At 42.9% G+C, this 24030-nt stretch overlaps 1 protein-coding gene across 1 annotated transcript in view; it reads right to left on the reverse strand.

The window, feature by feature from the left end:
- LOC137299036 (EGF-like domain-containing protein 2) overlaps positions 1–24030 on the reverse strand; it is a 50190-nt gene that overhangs the window by 22446 nt on the left and 3714 nt on the right. Inside the window, exons 3-4 of the mRNA XM_067831510.1 lie at positions 20177–20424; positions 19736–19817 (exon numbers count right to left, since the gene is read on the reverse strand). Of these exons, the coding sequence (XP_067687611.1) occupies positions 19736–19817; positions 20177–20424 (330 nt within the window). The remainder of the gene's footprint in view (positions 1–19735; positions 19818–20176; positions 20425–24030) is intronic.

Genomic DNA, 24030 nt, shown 5'->3' on the forward strand with positions numbered 1-24030 from the left:
GGATCGAAGCTGTTCACGATTCGAGGAAGCGGATTCCAATCGTGTACGTCTCTCGTCTTCTAAATCGCGTAGTCGTTCATTGATACGGCGCTTCATATCATCGTTTTCAGTTTCGTTGAGTTTGGTTTTTTCCCTAGCGATGTGCTCGTCGATTTCGTTCAGTTTCCCCATGTTGTTCACGAGTTCTCCACGCACGCGTTTCACGGCTTCGTCTAAGCCGCGCAGTTCCCTTGCCGGAAAGTCAAACCCCGGTAACGGTTTGTCCCAGTAGGTGCTCAACAGTTTTTCTATGCTGTCTGAGGCTTCTGTAGCACGCTGTGGTGTCATTTCATCTCTAGTGGTGAGGTGGGATCTGGTAGCTTGCAGATCTTCAACAACGGCCTTAGGTATTGTGCCAACGTAATCATGCATGTTTAGATGTTCACGGATAAATTCGACACCATGGCGTCTGGCTAGAGTTGACAAGGCTAGTGGTTTTTTATTGCGCTTGTTAACGAGGTCAACCCCTGGGTTAGACTTAAGACGTAGAACACCCTTTGTATCAATAAAAAAATTATCAAGGTATCGGCCCTGTGGATCAACGTAGTTTTTATCACTTCTTAAACTTTCATAATAATCATCTACCGTTGTTGCCAAGAGTTCTTGGTTCAATGGTGAACTAGTAAATGAGGTCTCCTGCTCATCATCGAATGTCTGGGCACTAGCGCCCGGTATCTCATCCATAGGTATGTCTTCATCCATTAGTATTTAAATATATTTTATTTATATATAACAATGTACGGCAGAAAATTAGATCCTTTCAGAAGATTGAGAGAGCCATTAGGTGCCAGAGCCGTGCGACAGTCGGTGACCATCACCAACAATCCCAGCAAGATAGACCAGAATCAAACTCTGCTGGTTAGATTTCCAAACCTTGGTGAGAATGACCTCATTGTACCAGGCACTGTTCGACTGGCGTTCAATATCACGTTGACCTCCGACAACGACAAACGCGAGCTAGTGCGGAACGTGGGTCGAGCTATCATCAAGAAAACGACCGTCAAGATAAGCGGTAACGAGGTGCTGAGTATCGACGACAGCGACGTGTTTCACTGCTACAAGGATCTCTGGAAAAGCGAGGGAGAACGAGTCAATGATGTGTACCAGGGTATCAGCAAATCAACCCGGGCGCGCATAGGATACGTCTTCACGACAGACCAGCAAGACAAGCTATCGGACGGTGAAAAGGCCATCGCTCTAGCATACGGGAATCGATTCTGCGTGCCGCTCGACTTCGAGTTGCTCACGGGACACGCGCCGTTTTACCAGGCCGCGCTGGGTGATAGGCTCGAATACGAGCTCACGTTTAACGACTATAGCAAAGTAGTGCGTACGCCGAACGGTGATGAGGCCAGTTATGCCATAGACAACATCTCTCTTGAGTTCGACATGGTCACTAGCCCGGAGCTGGCCAGGCAGGTTCGAAACCAGTACTCTGGGAAGATGGCCATTCTGTACGATCGCGTACTGAGACATAGATCAGTCGTGCGAGATAAGAGCGACACTGTGTGGAATATCAACCTGAACGTGCCGGCGCGATCGATGAAAGGTATCCTGGTCGTCCCCGTGGAGGATTACGAGCCATTCCGGAGGGACAGCGAAAAGTTTTTCAACCCCGAGATTGAAAAGGTGGAAGTGACCATCGAGGGCGTGCCCAACCAGCTGTTCAGTCATGGTATGAGGCCACACCAGCAGTGGGATGAGATAAAAAAGCTACCAGTGGGGGATTACATAACAAAGGACCTGGACCTCGGCTCCGTGCAGATCGGTGAATACCTGACCACCAAGTACGCCCTATGGTTGGACATGCGATCCACGGATGATGATAAACTGCACGGTAGCGGGCGTCGTATAGATAACGGCAGCGAAGGGATAACCATCCAGGTTAATAAGAAGGCTCAAACCGCTGGTAAGTTGAAATTATATCTGTACGTTATTATGGACGCGCAACTTAATATAGACAATGGGAGATTCGTGCAAGCCATCTACTGATGGGGGAGACCCCCTGGGGTTACCCACTGACCCACACTGCGCCATAGTGTGCGGGCAGACTGGCTGTGGTAAGACCGTTTTCGTGTTGGATATGTTGGAGGGTTACTACAAGGATGTGTTCGATAACATCGTTATCATGTGCCCTACTCTGAGCATGAATAAAACGTACGCGCGACCTTGGGTGATGACGGACCCGGACGTACACAAAATCGACCCTGGAACATGCCTGCAGGACTGGTTGAAAGCTCTTCACGAGAAATTTAAAGGGGAACCGACGCTGTTTATACTGGACGACTGCAGCGCTAATCGTGAGATAACAAAAAAGAGAGACATGCTATCGTACCTGGCCTTCTCCGGCCGGCATGCAAATCACAGCGTCTGGGTGCTAACGCAGAAGTTCAACTCGGTGTTGAAAGACCTCAGGGAGCAGACGCGATGGGTGGCCTTATTTCACTGCAAGGACAGGGATTCGTTCGAGGAGTGTTTGAGAGAGAACGATGTGATGAGTAAATTAGAACGGGAACGGGTGAAGAAACAGCTCGCTGAAACTAAACACGCTAAGCTCGTTCTAAAAACCGACCAACCAGTAGCATATATAGTATACTAAAGCTAAGCAAAGCTAAGCTAAAGCTAAGCAAAGCTAAGCAAAGCTAAGCAAAGCTATGATATTTGAAGTATTTGTCGTGTGCAACTTAACATTCATTTCTCTGTGTTTTGCCTGTATCGGGTATTATATAGTTAAAACTAAATCTTACTTGTTATATTATAAGATGGAGTGTGAGGAATTGCTCGAACAATTGTCGTTGGAGGGTTCCCCCACTGGGGATTCCCCAAAGCGAGAGAAACTGGTGGCGTTGGCTGTTGGTGGCAAAGCCAAACATTACTTTGGAGACTACACTCCAGATAAAATTAACAAAATGTCAGCCGAAGAAATCGATAAGCTGTACGCTAGATACGAGTCCCGGCTCGGAGCAGAAATGACAAAGACAATAGGATCGGCTATGACCCAGATATACACCGGTATTGTATCACACTTCCTTCCCATTCCACCAGAGCGCCGACTTTACCTGTGGGAGGACCTCGAGAAAGACCCTTTTATCGAACACGCCGTGAGCTCTATCAGCTGCGGGCTGTACCACAAATATGGTATGTTGTTGGCTCCAGTGACGGCGGCGATTATCACGGCAAAACATTGTCAATTTGAGAGAAAGAATAATAATAATAGTATAGATGGATGCTGCACAGGAAACCCCAGTGAGTCCCGAGGTGATACCCCCAACAGTGAGTTCACAGGAACCAGTGACGGTGGAGACCACTTCAACAGTAACCAGACAGAAGAATCCTAAGAGAGTAGCTGCCGGTAAAAAACGGTGGTGTAACCAACATAAAGTGACCAACCCAACCCGACTGTTGTTGGCTGTAGGTGTAACTGCTGCCTTGGCTATCTCGTGGTTATACGTGGGGGTACCCTCCCTCAGTGAGCCACCACCCACCAACAACAGTGGGGGTGTGGGGGTATCCCCCATGGTAGACCCGCATATCATGTTATAATTTAAAATATTTTTATATATACATAATGTCTGAGGGGAAAACGTTCGTCAACGACGCATACCACGCCACAGTGGTCGCCAGTCTAGCCGTAGGGTACGCTCGGTTGACTAAAATGGTGCTTAAACAACCAACTATCAAGCTAGATTTCAACCTGCAGGATATGGGTATGCTCATAATGAACCTTGGTATGGCGATGGCCACAAAAGACATCCTAGTAAAACAAGGGATCATACCTGATAATATAATGAAATAAATATAGGGATGGCCACGATAGCTATGATGGTCGGTGGGGCGTTAGTGAATGCCCTGGCATTTTCCGGGAGTAATTTCCTCTTCTCGAAACTACGAGATGATCACGCGGCTGAAATACAGGAAGAAAGGAAGCGGCACGATCTCGCTACTGAGAACTTACAAAAGGCACAGGACGAGTACGTTAAAAAACGCCTCCAGAGGATCGATTTTATTAATGAACAGCTCAAGCGTGAAAACCATGCCATTAAAACATTCTACGATGTCGATGAAGCAATGAAAGAATACTATCTACTAACTGGTAAACAATTGGAACCGCTCAATAAACCCACACTCGCTCAGTACTACACACCATCCAAGGGACAAATGAATCGTGAACTGGGCTTCATAGTGTTGGGTATAGCAGCTACTGCGTTGGTTGCGAAGCAATTAAACTAAAACACCTATATAAGTAAACATGAGACCCGCTCCATACCGATGCGAATACATACTTATGGGGAAGACCGAGGCCTGTGGTAGGAAATGCAGGAATCAGGGGTTCTGTTGTTTCCATATGGGAAGTCCTAACTACACGTGTTCTGTGTGTGGTATCGGGGTTAAAGGACACTACTGTCTATGTAAAGCTCACGGAGCGAACGTAGTCAGACATCAACTCATCTACGAGAATAAAAAAGGCTACATAAAAGAACGTAGGCGACTGCTCAAGATAGCCACTTAAGAGTTACCTCCCCTTACTGTGAACCAATTAGACATTAGTTCTCTTAGGTGTAAACACGATGTCTACTGTAAGCGAGCTCAAGAGGGTCGCAAAACAGAGAGGTGTTATCGGGTATTCTAGAATGCGGAAGTCAGCATTGTTGAGATTACTAGGTTTAGAAGCCCCTCCTACGGTAAAACAATTAAAAGCTCAAGCAAAACAGCTTGGACACACGGGTTATTCAAACCTGGGGAGAGCCGGGTTAACCGCATTGTTATCACATGCCCCCGTAGCAAAACCTCCCACTGTAAAACAACTGAAAACCGAGGCACACGATTTGGGTTTAGGTGGGTATTCCCGTATGAGGAAACCACAGCTTTTAGAATTATTACGACAGAATAGAGCTATTGACCTACAGTTCGTGCGCACTGAGCACGCCGTAGGCAACTATTTGAGAGGTTGGCGCATGCGTGTTGATAGAAACATAGACATTACAGATATCAAGCCTCTGATAGCTGATAAGGTCAACCAGGAACTAAATAACCTAGGAAGTATCAAGTTTCAGATCACAGTGAAAATGTCGCTCGATAAGCAGGTTGGGAGTACCACTGAGTATGTTCAGCCTTACTTCCGAGGTAAACAAGAGGTCGTCACACATGCAGAGACCATTGACGCATCAATCGATACCAGTTTTCAGCAGATACGAGAATACCTAGAACGCTACACACACTTGGGGTCCGGGTGGGCTGTAGATAAAATCGATAATGTCTATCTAGACATAGCTAACTACGTGCCGTTCAGAGGCGGGTCATACCTAGCCTTGCCTCCCTACTATAGGAACAAACATGCTATAGTAAACGTTAAGAATAGAGGAAACGATTGCCTGAGGTTAGCTATCAGGTCAGCCTTATTTCCAGCTGGCAAGAATTCAGATAGGCTTTCTAGCTATCCCCAAGATGATGGGCTTAATTGGGATGGTATAGATGAACCCACCCCCATATCCCAGATCACTAAAGTAGAAAAACAGAATAATCTGGCTATAAATGTCTTTGGGCACGAAGGTAACACAACAATAGTACACAGGGTCAGCCCGGTGAAGGATCGTCAAGTTATCAATATATTCATGATCCAGCGAGGTGAAAAGTATCACTACACATGGATAAAACATCTCAGCCGGTTGTTGCACGACCAATCGGCACACAGAGTAAAGACCCACTTCTGTGAACGATGCCTACACGGTTTCAGTCGAGCTGATTTATTAGAATCCCACCGGGATGATTGTCAAGGTGTGGGGCAGACGGCCATACGAGTCGACATGCCTAAGGAAGGTGAAAATATCCTAAAATTCAGTAACCACAAGAACCAAATGTCTGTACCTTATATTATATACGCCGACTTCGAAGCCTTAGTTGTGGGTGGGGATTCCCCTAGTGGGGGTAGCTTCACCCACAAGACACAAGAGCATAAAGCCTGTTCGTTTGGATACATTGTCGTCCGTTGTGACGGGGAAACGAAAGCTCCGGTAGTGTATAGGGGGCCTGACGCGGCTGAAAGGTTTCTAAAGTGTTTGCAGGAGGAAGAAAAAATTATTAGGAATGCATTGTATAGAATCGCTCCCATGCGTATGACCCGAGCCGACAGGTTAGCTCACGCTAGTAGCACTAACTGTCACGTGTGCGACTCACCACTTAACGGTGATTCGGTGAGAGATCACTGTCACATAACTGGTAAGTATAGAGGCGCCGCTCACAACGCGTGCAACCTCAAGCTTAAAATCAACCCTAAGACAATAAACATCCCCGTTGTCTTTCACAACTTGAGAGGGTACGACTCACACTTGATCATGCAAGCCATCGCGAAAATCGATGGTAATATAACGTGCATCCCCAACAACATGGAGAGATACATCTCCTTCAGCTTAAACGGACTTAGGTTCATTGACTCGTTTCAGTTCCTCCTGTCGTCACTCGACAGTCTGGTCAAGGCCAACAATACCTTCCCTATCACCGATCGATACACAGACGCCGAGACTAGACCCCTGCTTATGAGGAAGGGTGTGTACCCCTATGAGTACATGGATAGTTGGGCAAAGTTCACCGAGACCAGACTACCCCCTATTGACTGCTTTTATAGCAAGCTGAATGAGGCGTCCGTCTCACGAGATGATTACTCGCACGCGACTAACGTATGGAATAAACTGGGTTGTAAGAACCTGGGTGATTATCACGACCTGTACTTGAGGACAGATGTACTGCTGTTAGCCGACGTGTTTGAAACGTTCAGGCGGACCTGTTTAAAGCAGTATAAACTCGACCCCGCATGGTATTACACCAGCCCAGGTCTGTCGTGGGACGCCTTGCTTAAAAAGACCGGAGTTAATTTGGAATTGCTCACAGATTACGACATGCACCTATTCATTGAGAAAGGCTTGCGAGGTGGGATTTCCATGGCATCCAAACGATACGCGAAAGCAAATAATCAATACGTGAAAGGTTACGATCCTAACAAACCAACCAATCACATTCTATACCTCGACGCAAACAACCTGTACGGCTGGGCCATGAGCCAGTATCTACCTACAGGGGGATTCGAATGGTTACCCCACGTTGATGTTATGGAGGTCGCACCAGATTCGAACAAAGGGTATATCCTCGAAGTTGACTTAGAGTATCCCAAGGAATTACACACATCGCACAACAGCTACCCCCTGGCCCCCGAACGTATGAGGGTTAACCCAGACTGGATGTCTGAGTACCAACATAACTTGTCAGGTGGGCGTGTGACAGACGTTGAAAAACTCGTGCCTAACTTAATGAATAAGACCAAGTACATCGTTCACTATCGCAACCTACAGCTGTACCTGTCGTTGGGTATGAGGCTGACCAAAATACACAGGGTGCTCATGTTCGACCAGAGCCCATGGATGGAGCCCTACATCAGAATGAACACAGACCTACGAAAAAAAGCCACCAGTGATTTTGAGAAAAATCTCTACAAGCTCATGAATAACTCGGTGTTTGGTAAGACTATGGAAAACCTGAGGAAACGCGTAACCGTGAAGCTGGTTAGATCTAGTGAGGAAGACAAGCTCAGGAAATTGATAGCCAGTCCGGCATTCAACCGTAATAAAATATTTACAGACAACCTGGTTGCCATACACATGAAGAAAAGCCACATAAAATTCAACCGGCCTGTTTACGTGGGGATGAGCATCCTCGATTTATCCAAACACCTGATGTACGACTTTTACTACAACGAGCTCAAGAAACAGTACGGCGACAGGTGTGAAGTGCTGTACACTGACACGGATTCCCTGCTGATGGAGATTCGAACCGAGGACGTGTACGAGGACATGAAAAAACACCTCGATTTATACGACACCAGCGACTACCCTAAGACCCATACCCTACACAGCACGGTAAATAAAAAGGTCTTAGGTAAGATGAAGGACGAGTGTGCTGGCACGCCCATAGCCGAGTACATAGGTTTGAGACCTAAGATGTACTCCATACTGAAAGCCGACAATAGTGAGATCCGGAAGGCTAAGGGGGTTAAGAAGTATGTGGTGAAACAACACATCAAACACGCCAGATTCAAGGAAGCCCTGTTCAAGACCCGTACCTTTAGACATAAAATGAACACACTTAGAAGTGATGGGCATAAGATATACGGACTGACTATAAACAAGACGTCCCTATCGCCTATGGACACGAAACGTTGGATAGCTATTGATGGTATAAACACATACGCGTATGGACATGAAAAAATTTGAGGCTATTTACTACAGCCCGCGTGGGTACTGGAAAGGAGCTAGCGCAGTAGATAAGCTAGCTAAACTAGCGCGAGTACCCCCGGAGGAAGCCAAAGCGTGGCTTGAAAAACAAGCCCTGTGGCAGATCTATTTACCGGCACCACGCTACGTGCCTAGAAGGAGGTTCGGTATTAACATACCTAATAGCATTCACCAGGCAGACCTACTGTTCCTACCCCACGACAAGAGGTACAAGTATGCCTTAACCGTAGTGGATGTAGCCAGTCGTTACAAGGAAGCCGAACCCTTGACCACGAAAGATTCGGCCCAGGTAGCCAGAGGATTTGAACGCATATACAAACGCAGCCCACTGACGTGGCCAACAGAGCTGCAAGTTGACCCCGGACGGGAGTTCATGGGTGCCGTGTCACAACTGCTAGCCAAACACGATACAAAGGTCAGGCGTGGCACGGCCGGAGCCCATCGCAGCCAAGCCATAGTTGAGAGATTTAATAGGACTTTGGCTGAGCGCTTGTTCGGCTATCAGTATGCTAGGGAGATGGCCACCCCTGGAAAACGATCGACTGAATGGGTCACGAGGTTACCCAAAGTGGTGTCGGCAATCAACCATGAAGTCACCCGTCTCACCGGTAAGAAACCGGCAGACGCTATCAAACTAAAATCAATAGTTGCAGAGTCGGCCGCTCCATTGCGTGGGAAGGAGAAACAAATACCAGATAGGGCCCTAGTGAGGTATCTATACCAGCCGGGGGAACACGAGGGCGATAGCCGTAAGCGAGCCACCGATCCTATATGGTCAGTCAAAACTTACAACATAGATAAAGTGGATATGAAAGCCGACGAACCCAACTTATACTACTTGAGGGATGGGCCGGGTAGGGGATTTGTAAGAGAAGAATTATTGATCGTACCGTACGGCACAGTGTTACCTCCAACCAAGGCACAGTAATTACCGCCAACTTTTTTGTAGTAGGGGTAATAGTAGCAAGAGCTAATGACCCAACCAAAGCCTTATTTAGTAAATAAGGCTTTGTAGAGACATTTCTTGAAAGTGAGCCAGAACCCCCATTCCCTATACTACTTCAGCTTGTTATTGTCTCCCTTTTCAGACGTAACAATTGTCAGACAGGTTAAAACAACAAACTATCTGGTTGACTGCACAGCTACCTGTTGACGTAGTATACCCACATCACCTACTTTTCCTGCGTAACCTTCATCTACATCACCACCCTTAATATATTGAGCAGAGAGCACAGGAGGCCCTACAGCTGTAACCACTGAACCGTGGCGTCTCTCTGCTCCCAAGTTCCCACGTGGGGGTGTCCTTCTCTACCTCTTCTATTAATCTTAAAACATCTAACAAGCTCAACGCATGCATCTTTTTATTAAAATGTGATGTTATACATAATCATAAGAGTATTTTTATGTATTATTCAACCAACCAGTCATGACATACCCACATCGCCTAATTAATTTTCCGTACCTATCGAGTATAAAATACATAAAATGGGAGGACGCCTTGTTAACTAATGGGAGTGAGCCTTGCAGGGAGTACCCTCACTCTCACAAACCCACGTATTGAGGAGAAGCGGCCGTGTTTGTCGGGGATTTTTCTGGCTTTGCTAAATAAATCGTACATAAACATGTAAAATATTTTGATTTGATTCTGTAACTACCCACATTATGACATTGAGACCATTTTGATTTATCGAGTAAAATACGATTGAATAGTTTTGAGTTTGAATCTTGCCACTTTAGCGCTCTATCTTTTTAAATGGGGCGTGCATACTAATATTTAGGTGGTTTTTAGTATTCCATCTATTTGTTTAAATTAACTGATTTACCTGTTTTTGATTTGTTTGGGTTTTTTATTGCAAGTGGCCCAGCGAGTGAGTCTGCTTTGATACCTGTAAATTTATTCTGACGTTTGACGAGCGGGACGTAAACAAGAACATATACATATGGAAATTAATTAAGCAACACCAAATTCAAAGACACATAAAAACTTAACAAAGTTTAACGAAGTAATTTTGATGATTGATTATTCAATTTTGATGTATTGACATACAGCATGAGCTTTTCATGGGTTGATATGACGCGCGTGAAGCTTGCACAGCGCACGTGCATTGCTTTAACCTCAACTTTCGAAAAATGCACTTTTTCCCTGGGGTGTTTACAAGCGCAGGTTGTCGATTGCATTCGGTTTTTCATTCATTTCAATGTCATGGCACGTAGGAAATTATCAGAGGCCACTCGTTGGCAAATAATCGGCATGAGGAATGCTGGTATGTCTCTAAGACAAATCGGGACTCAAATCGGACGACATCATTCCATAATTTCAAAACTTTTGAAAAAATACCGGGCCACTAATGAAGTTAAAGACCTGCCTAGACCAGGAAGACCCAGGAAGACCACAGTCCGGGAGGACAGAGCTTTACTGAGACTTGTACGGCGCAGGTCCTTCGACTCGAGCTCTCGGTTGAGACAGGAGTGGCTTCCAGGGAGACCCATCTCGAACAGGACTGTTCGGAATCGTCTGAAAGCTGCAGGATACCGGGCAAGGAGGCCAATCAAGCGACCCAGACTGTCTCCACCCCATAAGGCAGCCCGACTGGCCTGGTGTAATGACCGTTTGCACTGGAACATTGCCTCTTGGAGGAAGGTCCATTTCTCAGATGAGAGCCGGTTCTTGCTGCACATGGTGGACGGTCGTACTCGGGTCTGGAGGCAGAGGAACACAGCAATGGCTCCACGGAACATCCAGGACACTGTGGCCTTTGGGGGAGGTTCCGTTATGGTATGGGGGTGCATTTCCAAGTTGGATATCATTACCATCCGTGGCAACCTTAACGGTGTTCGTTACCAACAGGAGGTTCTTGACAGGGCTGTGGTACCTCATTTTGAGAACCATCCTCTGGCAACGAGACCCATATTTATGGACGACAATGCTAGACCTCACAGGGCGCATGCTGTAAATGATTTTTTGCGGCAAAATGCAATTGACAGAATTCCATGGCCTGCCATGAGCCCTGACCTCAACCCCATTGAACATTTGTGGGACTTTATTGGCCGTCGTGTGAGGCAGAGAGACCCACCAGTCCATAATCTCAACGAATTGACGGCTGCCCTGCATGAGGAGTGGAACAGGATCCCCCAGAATCAGAACCGGAGACTCATCCAAGGAATGAGGAGGCGTCTGGAATCGGTGGTGCGTGCGCAGGGAGGACACACTAGATATTGATGAAAGTCGGTGTGCAGACTCTCAGATGACTGTTCTTTCTTTCCATGTGACATTTGTGTTAATACACCTGACAACAACGTCTGTGGATGAATAGTAAATTGTGTCCATTTTTTCATGAATTTAAGACAGTTTTAAGAATTTGGATTTCGTTGCAATAAAGCAAAGTCTTGATACTTTTTCCCTTTAAGTTGTTTGTCAGAGATCGTCTGTTGAATAAAAAAGTGTCAAACTATATCAACCCGGCATATTTTGATTGTCAGAACACTTCAAAGTTGCTCCAATAGAAAAAATTGGGGTGTTGCTTGATTAATTTCCAGGTGTATATATGGAGCCCCTGCATCAATACGTATTAAAGTGTTTGAAACAGTATTCTAGACCATTATTTGTACACAACTGATGAAATGTACCTGAAAGATCAAGGTTCATAAGAACGTACAGGGCACATTTCTCCTACCCCATTTAAGAATGTCCATTTCTGATTGGTTCACGTGGCCTTGCGCGGGAGAATAGATCATTAAGTTTTACCCCGCCACGTGGGAAAAAGCCTGCATCCAGTCAGTGAATCGACTATAGTTAGTACCATGTTAATATAATACATGGTTTCAGCTTGTTTTGATGCTCTATTTACATAAAGTGATATTTAAACATTCGTTGTGGTAAATACGGTGTAGCAATGTGATGAAGAGTATGCGGGTTTTCTTCATCCCATTCCATCCACCGATGAGAATGGTGGTATCCTCTTTTGGTTCACACCCGGATTGTCGATTGTTTTATCAAATACACAACAGGACTGTCGAAAAGCAGTGGAGTATGACAGTGCTCAACACTGTTCTAATGACACCCGGAGCGTCGACTACCTTGGAGAACTTGTGCCCGAGAACGCCCGAGAATAGCAGAAGACTCGTCTCTACGCTAATTAACGAGCTAAAACACATACACAAAGACTTCGGTGAAAGAATGAGCTGTGGAGCCAATTCCTGAATGATAGTCGTCGCACGAACAGTAGTCGAGAAAGTTGGCGTCATCGTGAATCGAGGGTCTGTGAGCAATGTAAACTGCATATTGTGAGACAGTGGCCACAATAAAGAATAAAGAAGAACTTGACAGAAGGCTTCAGCGTCTCAACGAGCAGCTCCAAAGACAAGAGATTTCCGTAATGAGCTGTGCTCATCAGACTGTCTGCCTCGCTCATAGTGACCACATTACTGTACTTTATAACGTATTTGGTTTTCCTTCATGTCCGGAGCGTCGAACGCCATAGAGTTGACACCTGATTACCTCCTTACGTAATACCCGAAACATCGAATTTACAAAAATTTCAATTCAATTTTAGACAGCCCAAGCAAGTCGTTTGGTTAAGGAGTAAGAGGATTTGGAGGCATGGTCGACTAGATTTCTTTGTTTAACTAATCCCACACGGCCTTCACCAATAGAGGGAATGATTTCTGTTCAGTTATGACATTGCTGTTCTCCATTTGTCTCTATTTTCTCCACACATCTCCATGCTGTTGTATTTTTGTGTGTTTTGTAACTCTGATTGGGACTGGTGAACAAGCTTTACAGTACCTCACCCATACAGCATATAATACAAAATATAAATGAAGCATGTGTCGTCATCCATATGAACTATCATATAATAACATATGCATACATATCATTACATCAAATACATCTATCATATAAGTAAACATGAAAAATAGAATTATGGTTTGTTGTGTCTGACTAGCTCTTTGTAGAAACACTGAACATTTGTGAGAAGGTTTTTGACAAGTTAATTACTTTCCTGTTAAAAAATTAAAAATCAAGCTTTGTGTTTTATGATAAAATCGTGGACGGATTCACCTATTTTCTGGTTTTCACAGTGAATAAGTTTTTTTCCGATCACCGAAGTCATCATAGACCACAATGAGAAAAGGTCGATCTTCAAGCAGTAAGGAAGACCATGATAGCGTATGGAGTACGTGTGTCTTGGTCATCTCCTCCGTTACCCCCTCCCCGAATCCATGCCCCACTAGGGCGTGTAGGACTTGTCTCGGTGGATAAAATGGGACTCCGATAACCCCATATACCCCTAATCACAATGCTATAATTTGTCGTTTTTGTGTATCCGGTTTTGTGTATTCTGTAATATTGTATAGTACTAGTGAAGTGTTAATCAAAGCAATATTTTGCTTGCTAAACGAACCACATTCTTTGAGAATCAAAATATGTTTTAAGCATATTTCCAAAATTGAAATGCAGCATGCACACAATAACTAAATTGGAAGGAATATCGTGCCGGACAAGGTTTTCCAGAGCACCTACACATAAATGTCAATGTCTTTCAAAGACTAATATGTGCAGATCTTGCAAAAGGACAAAGCAGGTATGCTTGACAAAGTTCTTGCAAAGGAGGTTTATACACAACACCAAAACCAACCGGTCAGCTCGACGCCTTATAAAACAATCACGATTTCCTTTGAATGTGAGATATTTGGCTGCGCGTCTTGCGCAATCAGTCTTTTTCATCCATATACACTCACGAACACCTGTTCATTTCAAAGCTGGTGTCCCCTAATGACCTAATGTGATCCATGGATGAATTTTGTATATGACAAGTAAAATACACTTGAAAGCGGCAGCTGTTACACTCCAATAAACAAGACCAGCGGACGAGACATGACTTTTTCGGCGCAAATTGTCGTAGGCGCTTTGCGGAAATTACGTAAGTGAACGCGGAAGAAACAGAAAGCGTCATCGTTCCGCTCAGTTTCCATTGTCTTTGCGAGTTATGCTGAGGTACTCAACAAACTGAGATAAAAGTCAAAATGATGAAAAAGTGGAAATCAGTGTGTGGATTAGAACTTGAAAATCACTCATGAAGTCTCTGACAAAGTAATATCTGTTCAGGTCATGATCATTTGGAAAAAAATACGAAAGTTCTATGGATATACAACTTCTTATAAGGTAAGCAGCATTTCGGCGTAGCTGTTAAACTCGTTATCAAGAAAGGGATATCTTACAGGTAGTCCTGTAAGTTAAACCTTTGTTTTGGGTCGAGGTCAAAATCGTTTGGAGTAGTGACAACGGTGTTGTTTTATGGGATTAGACACGGATTTTCTATAAAAAAGTAAAATGTGTGTCCTCAGGAAACGAAATAAGACACGTGTACCAGAATGTAAGTGAATCGATGTTAGCGAGTTCAATCAGTGACTTCAGTTAATAAAATGGGCTTTCAATTCACTCCTTCCAGTAGTAATGAGTTATTTAGTTTCTTGGTAAAATTGCTTGTAATGTGAACGTTGAAAATGACAGTCTTCAGGATCATTTTAACAACTTCAGTTATGGCTTCAGTAAAGCTGCTATGCTTCACGTTTCGTCCTACTTATTTTACGGGAAGATACCTTGGTGTAAACAGCTATATGTTCATTTTGAGAACTGGTAAAAAGGGAGAATATATCTCGTGAAAATGAATTTTGAAAGACTGCAGATCAACAGTTCCAGTTGTCTCAACAACATAATTTCTAAAATACTTAGAGACCACAATCACGGAAGCCAAAGTAAATATGTTCGAGTGTAGCAAAAATAGTGAAAATGTATTTAAAAAATAGAAAAGTAAACGCAAAGTCAATCTTGATTACATTACGTATTCCTCATAGCCCGATATAATGATTACACATTAATAGTATGGATACGTTAATCTATAGTTTAAACTAATCTCCTTAAGTAATCAGGACTGGATTGTCAAGCATAAACATACATATCAATGCCGCTCCATACCAATAATATAATTACATAACATACATGATAACAACACTTCATGTTCCGCTCGTCAAACGTCAGAATAAATTTACAGTTATCAAAGCAGACTAACAGGCCCACTAGCAGTAAAAAACAAAACAAAAACAAATAAATTAATAAATCCAAATGAATAGATGGAATACTATATACCACCAAAATATGCACGCCCCCTTTAAAAAGGTAGAGTGCAAAAGTGGCAGACCGGTAAAATATGCCAAGATTCATATGACTCGATAAATCAAAATGGTCTCAATGTCATAATGTGGGTAGTTACAGAGTCGAAGCAAAATATTGTACATATATGTATCATGAAATAATAATTTATCAACTGAATAACACATAAAAAATACTCTTATGATATGTATAACATCACATTTGAGTAAAAAAATGCATGCGTTGAGCTTGTTAGATGTTTTAAAGATTAATGGAATAGGTAGAAAAGGACACCCCCACGTGGGAACTTGGGAGCAGAGAGACGCCACGGTTCAGTGGTTACAGCTGTAGGGCCTTCTGTGCTCTCTGCTCAATATATTAAGGGTGGTGATGTAGATGAAGGTTACGCAGGAAAAGTAGGTGATGTGGGTGTACTACGTCAACAGGCAGCTGTGCAGTCAACCAGATAGTTTGTTGTTTTAACCTGTCTGACAATTGTTACGTCTGACCAGGGAGACAATAACAAGCTGATGTTTGCCCCTAATGTAGCCATCAACGGGGATATGGGTTGGATACCACCCAGTGTTAGACAATGGACAAGTGTTGCTAGGCAATGGATTCGTTTTAAACACATGCCTGACAGAATTAACAGCTTTGTTTTTAAGTGGGCTGAAGTTAAAGCGGGAATGAGTATTAGAAATTGGAATTTTAGACTTAGAAAAAAGCTCAGTGACCTTGATATGGGGTATGTTTTAAATCCATCCTATAGCCCAAGTAAAAACCTGATTTGTACAGAAGTAAAAACTAAATGTATGGAAGAGTATATTTTAAATTGGAAATATCTGTTAAATCTCGAAGAAGGCCGAAGGGGTTTAAACAAGCTAAGAACATACAGGCTTTTTAAACATGACTTTTACCCTGAACCCTTTGTTACATGTAATATGCCTAGGTGTTACCGATCAGCTATGGCCAAATTTAGGTGTGGTGTAGCCCCAATAAGAATGGAAACTGGGCGATATGAAAACCTACCTGTTACAGATAGGAAATGTTTCAATTGTGCCGATCGTGTCGAAGACGAGTTTCATGTACTGTTTCACTGTGATGTATATAAGGATATTAGAGAAAAGCTTTTCTCGTTTTGCTATTCCCGTGATGAGGACTTTTATGATTTAACAAATACTGCAAAAATGCTGATATGTCAAAGTGCCGATATTTTTTATTATTTTGCCAAAACCTGCTTTTTAATATTACAGAGAAGGAAACGTCTTTTATACTCATAAGGTTTTACCAGTTGTATGTTTTTACTACATCTTATATATGCTTATAGGTTTTACGATTTGAAACGACTACTGTCTCTCATAACTCACATTGAGTGGTTCTGTACTTTTACATATGTTTCATATCTGTATCATGTTGTACAGAAGTGAGACACAAATAAACTATTGTCTGTCTGTCTGTCTGTGATCTAACGATAGTTTTGCGTTCTTTAGCATGTTTTGGAAGGGATGGCTGGGGTGTATCATTTATTCTTTCATTTCATTCATTCACATATGTACTTCTTTCTTTTATTATTTCTTTCATTCATTCACATATGTACTTCTTTCTTTTATTATTTCTTTCATTCATTCACATATACTTCTTGATCTTCATTCATTCATTCGTTCGTTCGTTCGTTCGTTCGTTCGTTCGTTCGTTCATTCCTTCCTTCCTTCCTTCATTCATTCATTGTAAGATTTCGACTGATACAGTAAACTGGCTGAAGTACTGTTAAACGCAGCCTAAGTTGCGACGGAGACGAATCAGGTCACTGTGTGCATTGGAGCATGAGGAGGCGCATACTAATTAGTACAAATGGTAAAGAAAACAAGCGAGTGACCTACCCCTGTTGTAGATAATTTCTGGTCTGAGAAATAGGAGAATACCCCATAAAACCTCGGACGAAGAAAAGCCGGGACGGGCAAACGGGAATTACTAAAAATGGAGACCACACTATTAAAACGAAACACGCTAAACTGGGTAGGTACACTTAAAACTACTAGGTAGGTACATTTGGTGAATGTCAGTGGAATTGGCAAGACATATTTCAATACAGTTTAAAGATCTCACAACACCGTTTATTAATGTGTTCCCGCATAGTCACTGGAGTTTGGTCACTCTTGATTGGGGCTTTCACAAATAACTTCAACTTCATAGATATAGGTTGAATTTTGGTATATTTATAGAAATGCAAAAGAATCTCAAGGCTTAGTATTCTAAGTGTATTGTATATGTTGCTGGAAGTAAAGCTCTGTGTTCGGGACCCGTGAAGATCTGGAGTAGAAGAGGGCTTCAACAACCCATGCTTGCCATAAAAGGCGACTATGCTTGTCGTAAGAGGTGACTAACGGGATCGGTTGGTCAGGCTCGCTGACTTTTGCTGACACATGTCATCAGTTCCCAATTGTGCAGGTAGATGCTCATGCTGTTGATCACTGGATTGTCTGATCCAAACTCGATTATCTTCAAGCCGCCGCCATATTGCTGGGATATTGCTGAGTGCGACATAAAACTACACTCACGAAATTAAACTGAATTTTCATTAGAATTTCATCTATTTTTAAACCATATGTTTGCAAAATAAAGAAAACAAGCAAACAAGCAATCTCGTCCACGAGAGAGATTCGTCGAATTAAGACCGGAGTGACTTCATTTTTTTTGTCGTGATACTTATAAACACACATTCATTCATAAATTTACAACCCCCAAGACAATAAAAAACTTTGAAAATTTAAGTGGAAATCCAGATTCTTGTACTTGTTACAAATTAGCAGAATTAAGTCAAAATGAGTTGATTTTTGTGCCATGATACTTACAAATATATCCTCATTCATTTACAAAATCCAAAACACAGGAAAAGATGTATTTTGAGTAAAAGTGATTATTCTGGCATATTTTCTAAAACTCTTCCTGAACTCGCAAAATTAAGTCACAATCAGTTGAAGTTTGTGTCATGATACTCACAATGACATTTTCATACATTTACATCCTCTAAAACATTAGAAAAGATGTATTTGGAGTGAAAAGGAAAGATTCTCGCTCATGGGCCCAATGGTTTTCGCCCATGGGCGAGATGTTTTTGAAAATCGGTCTCAATTAGCAGAAATAAGTCATAATGAGTTGGATTTTGTGCCATGATACTCATATATATATCCTCATTCATTTACAACCTCCAAACCACAGGAAAAGATGTATTTTGAGTGAAGGCAAATATTCTCGCCCATGGGCCAAAATGTCTTTCTCCCATGGGCGAGAGTCTTCAAAATTGCTCTCATTTAGAGGAATTAAGTCAAAATGAGTTGAAATTTCTGTCATGATACTCATAAATGTACTTTCATTCATTTACATTCTCCGAATACTGGAAAAGATGTGTTTGGGGTAAAAGGAAATATTCTCGCCCATGGGCCAAATGGTTTTCGCCCATGGGCGAGGCGTTTTGAAAAATCACTTTAAATTAGCCGAATTAAGTCAGAATAAGCTTAATTTCGTGTCAAGACAATAATAAATACACGTTCATTTATTGCAAAGCTGCACAGCCTGGAAAAAAAACATGTAGTTTCAATGAAATTAATTATTCTCGTCTATGGGCCAATATGTTTTTCACCCATGGGCGAGATTTTTCAAAATCGCTGTCAGTTAGCAGAGTCAAGTCACAACAAGCTGAAATTTGTGTCATGATACTTATCAACATTTTTTCATTCATTTACAACCTCCAAAACATTTATTTTGGATGAAATGAAACACTTTCGCCCATGGGCCTGCCCATGGGCCTACCCATTGGCCACTGTTCGCCCATGGGCGTGCCCATGGGCGAGCGAGTTTAAATTTTGAGTTTTCGAAAAAATTTTTTTCATTTTTTCATCCTTAGCACATACACATGACAGCTGCCTGTTTAATTTTGCGATATCCCTTGTGAGAGAGTGGCCACAGTGCTGAGAGTTTCTGGACTTTTGTGAGTCCAGAATTAAATTGTGACGTGTTAATTAGAAACGTGGACTTTGTAACTTTTTTCACAGTGAGGCTTAGAACTGTTACTGTACGTGATTTAATGTCACATCGGTTTGGTTTCAGTCATATTGTGACGAGAACACTAAAACGTCTGCTACTTACTGAAAGGTAAGGTCGCCTTATAATCAACCGCAACTGCTTTAAACTGTGCTATATTGTAATCAACCATAGCAGAGTGAAACAGGTACTCGTTCATGTAAAAATATATAAAACGTACCCGAAATGCAGAATAGTACATCTAGTGGTGTGTATCCAGTTGCTGTAAACCTTAAAGTGAATCTCTCCTCGCCCTCTGAAATCTGCAAAAGTATCAAACAGTTAATTACAGTAACGATGAAAGCTCACGCCAAAGCAAAGGTCAACTAACTGAAAAACGGGTCAAACTGTCCATCCATTTGTTAGCATGTCATAGATAAAGCCGCGGTTAATGCTAACACAAGATGTGTAATACATACCTTAACAATCAATGAAGAGAGTTCTACAATTAAAATATGATTCAACCTGGGTGGACAATGGAATATCTAACAAGGGTCATCTGTTATCTTTGTATCGGTTGCACCGCTTCAGTTGTGTTTTGTGTGTAAATATTCATCTTTCAAACATTTATTTATCAAGAAATAGTATGGAAATAGATATCAATAACTCAATACAAACATACCCCATCATCGATAGGTACGATAACTATTTCAAATTCGGGTGAAACAGTGAATGCTCCGGATGTTCCGCCCTGAAGGGTATAATCCGTCGTGAACGTGGCGGAATCATCGAGTGTTTGAATCGTAAATTGAGGTCCAAACCCGACTGCAACGCTTCGAATAAGATTGAAGCTCAACGTAGTTCCCTCCTCAAGTGAAGTACATCCTCCTGTGGCCGGCAAGTTAGTTGAAAAGGATGGAAGTTGAGCACCTGAAGCGGCAAATTTGTTCATTGATCGTTATTTTATGATGGGACAAATCTTAACCATGATATTCTGTAGTAGCAGAATGTATATGTGTTTCTCCAAACCCTGTTCTATCAAAACGTGCAGAAACATGGCCAAATGTCTGGTAAAAAATGTCAAACGCATGGTGACCAAAATATGGTAACCGAGGCCTCGCCAAAACGCCCTGAATCGAATATGTCATTGAGTTCACCTGTCAGTTTTCTTTGGATACCAAAGGCATGTGTCTATACACAAAGTACATCCAGTACTTAAAACTAATGCGGATAAAGCATTTAATTTCAGTATGAGTAGTAACAAATCCATTGTTGAGGCCCCCTTGTTGGTCCACATATATCAGTCGAGTAGCGCCCGGAACAGAACAGTTATCCTCAAAAATGAAATGACTACATTTCCATTCAAGTTGAACATTCATAATTTCAAATGTCGAAATGTAGAATTGTCACCATAGAAAGGCGCGTGGTTGTTTGACAATTGTAAATCTGGCAATGCAAAACTGTTTGGGGGAAGCTATAGAATTCTAACGATATCTGAAACACCTTTGACGCATTTCAAGGTTTGCGCTTGACGCCACTGCTATGATAATGAGTGAGTGAGTCAATATGCAATCACCACCCAACCCTTTGCCCCCTCACAGAACACATGCAACCTCAAGTACGTGATGGCATGTGACATGATGATCTGTTGGTGACTCAATACACAGGTGTCTAAATGTTGGTATTTCGTATCTTAAATGTATATGTTACCAATATAATAGGGACATCTGCCAGAGATTTGCATTCATCGTTGAAATTCTGATGACCAAAGATTTTCCAAACTGGCTGACGAAAGTGCCCCCATGTCCATCAAGTAATTACCATCAAAGGACAAAGTTTCACGTGATTTCCGTGAACCATTTTCAAATCAAAATACAATCATGTAACCTTATGACCAAATAGTATTATCCCAAAACGGAATATCCAATACTGAACTCTGCAGCAACAACAACAACAACGATAGCAGCAGCAACAAAATGAACACAAACGAGGGTTTCATTACTTTACTATCTCCAAAAAAAGCGTGTACTTTGAACAAAATTAAATATTTACGCCAATGAGTCAAGTTGTTTTATATACTGAACATCATTGAAAACGCACCACCTGTAAATTTTGAAATAAGGCAATAGAATCTTTTGGAAATGGAAAATTAATGGTGGGAATTTTGATAATAACACACTAGATCGTAAATAACGCTCTACAGTAAAAAACGGATCGTTCGAACACATCATCGAACACATCACATGAAAACAACAAAATTCATGCACATCACACACGAAGGGCACAAATTGCATGCAGAAAGCATGCTGTTCAGGGGTATAAATGACCTTCGGCACAAAACCGTTCTCATTTTCGCAGTACTTTCGTAAGTAAAGTTTTTTCGCCATGCCAAGATTGTCACCAGAGGAACGAGAACAGGCCTTGGGTATGTTGCAGGTCGGCGCTTCAAGCAGAAACATTGCACGACGATTTGGGTGTCATCATTCGACCATTCTGAGGCTTGCTAACAGATACCAACAAACAGGAACCAGCAGGGACCGGCAACGCCCAGGTCAGGCACGTGTTACCACCCCTCGTCAAGATCGAGACATTGTACGGCGCCATATTCGGGATCGAACCTTGCCCGCTGCCAGAACCGCCAACGCTGTCCAGGGTCGACGTGGTTTGATCAGCGCTTCCACCGTCCGACGCCGTCTCCGTGCGGCAGGGTTACGTTGTCGACGCCCTTACGTTGGACCCATCCTGACTGACAGGCATCGCCGTGAACGCCGACAATGGGCTGAACAGCATCGTGTGTGGTTGTTACGACGTTGGCATGGTGTGGTGTTCTCCGACGAGTCGCGTTTTCACTTGCGAAATGATGACGGGCGTCTACGGGTATGGCGTCGACGGGGTGAACGTTATCATCAGGATTGTGTTGTGCAAACCGATCGGTGGGGTGGAGACAGCATTATGGTGTGGGGAGGGATAAGTTATCACCACAGAACCGCTCTGATTGTTTGTCGTGGCAGAGTGAATGCCGTTTACTACCGTGACAACATTCTTCAGAACAACGTCGTTCCCTTCTTTCACCAGCATCAAGATCTGCACACATTTCAACATGACAATGCACGAGCCCACACTGCACGTGTTTCGATACAGTATCTGGCTAACAACAACATTCCTCTACTTCATTGGCCTGCATTCTCACCAGATTTGTCACCCATCGAACACTTGTGGGATTACATCGGCCAACGCCTCGCACGTCGTCCGCAGATCAACAACCTTGGGGAACTCGACAATGCCTTGCAGCAAGAGTGGAATGCAGTGCCTCAGGACTTTATTCAGAGACTTATCCGTTCAATGAGGAGACGTTGCACAGCTTGTGTTGCTGCTAACGGGGGTCATACACGCTACTGACTTTCCATTTTGACCCCATCTTTATTTCATTGTCAGCTGCATTAAATCTTCACTGTTTTGCTTGATTGTTTTTTGCTTCTTTTCTTTATCAAACATTGGTCTACACAAATATGTAAAATTTACATAGATTGCTCACTTCTGCTCTTAGAAATCCACAATTTTAGGGGTGGTGCGTTTTCAATGATGTTCAGTATATATCGCTCTAAAATAACCAAATTCAGTCAAAACGAGTTGATTTTCGTGTTATGATACTCTCAGACAGACTTTCATTTATTTACAACAACTGAAACATGAATTCTGATTTGAAGCTAAACATTCAGCCATGGCAGAGCCAGTTTAAATCTTGCGTTTTCGAAAAAGTTTTTCATTTTTTCATCCTGTGCTTATGTTTATAACAAGTGCATGTTTGATTTTGTCAAATACCTTGTCAGAGAGTAGCCACAGTTTGTGAGTTTCTGAACCTTTTTAGTCCAAATGTCTTTACATCATAGATACCATGTATATCATGATAGTCCAGAAGCAATGAGATTTCCGACTGGGGAATGTCCACGGACTCTCTCTGCAGTACTTGTATCAACTGTTGGAGCTTCCGTGCTATTGATACACGCAGATATTGATCAACAGCACCCCATAAATGTTCGATGGGGCTTAGACCTTAAGGGTTATAGCAGTGCTCGGATGTTGTGGTTCCGTGCGAACGCCTTTGTCAATCTTGCCGTTTGAGGTCGGGCTTTGTCGTGTGGAAATATGACTCGTCACCAATCCAAACAGGTCTTCATCGCTGGGGCCTTATTCTGTGTCTTTGGCGCCACTGACAGAAGGAACTGATCTTCTCCGACGAATACCTGCGGCTAGCCCCTTACTGAGCAGAAATCCACCCCAGGCCTGGTTTTGATGTAGTTGGAGTGGTGACCTTGGTGAGTCGGTCAAGTCAGATATGAACCAGCAGTCCAGTATGGACCTGTCACTTGTCACTCGTGAGTGATGGACCGGATCTGACCACAATACCTGTCGGTCCCTGTTTCAGATAATGGTACTTGACAAGTCGTGGACAAAATGACTGTGGCTGAAGCTGAGTCTGTCTGCAGTCGACCGATGGCGTTGATGCGTTCAGCTGTTGTCGGTCTTGGTGTGTTT

This window comes from Haliotis asinina, chromosome 10 (genome assembly GCF_037392515.1).
Source record: "Haliotis asinina isolate JCU_RB_2024 chromosome 10, JCU_Hal_asi_v2, whole genome shotgun sequence".
Lineage (NCBI taxonomy): Eukaryota > Metazoa > Mollusca > Gastropoda > Lepetellida > Haliotidae > Haliotis > Haliotis asinina.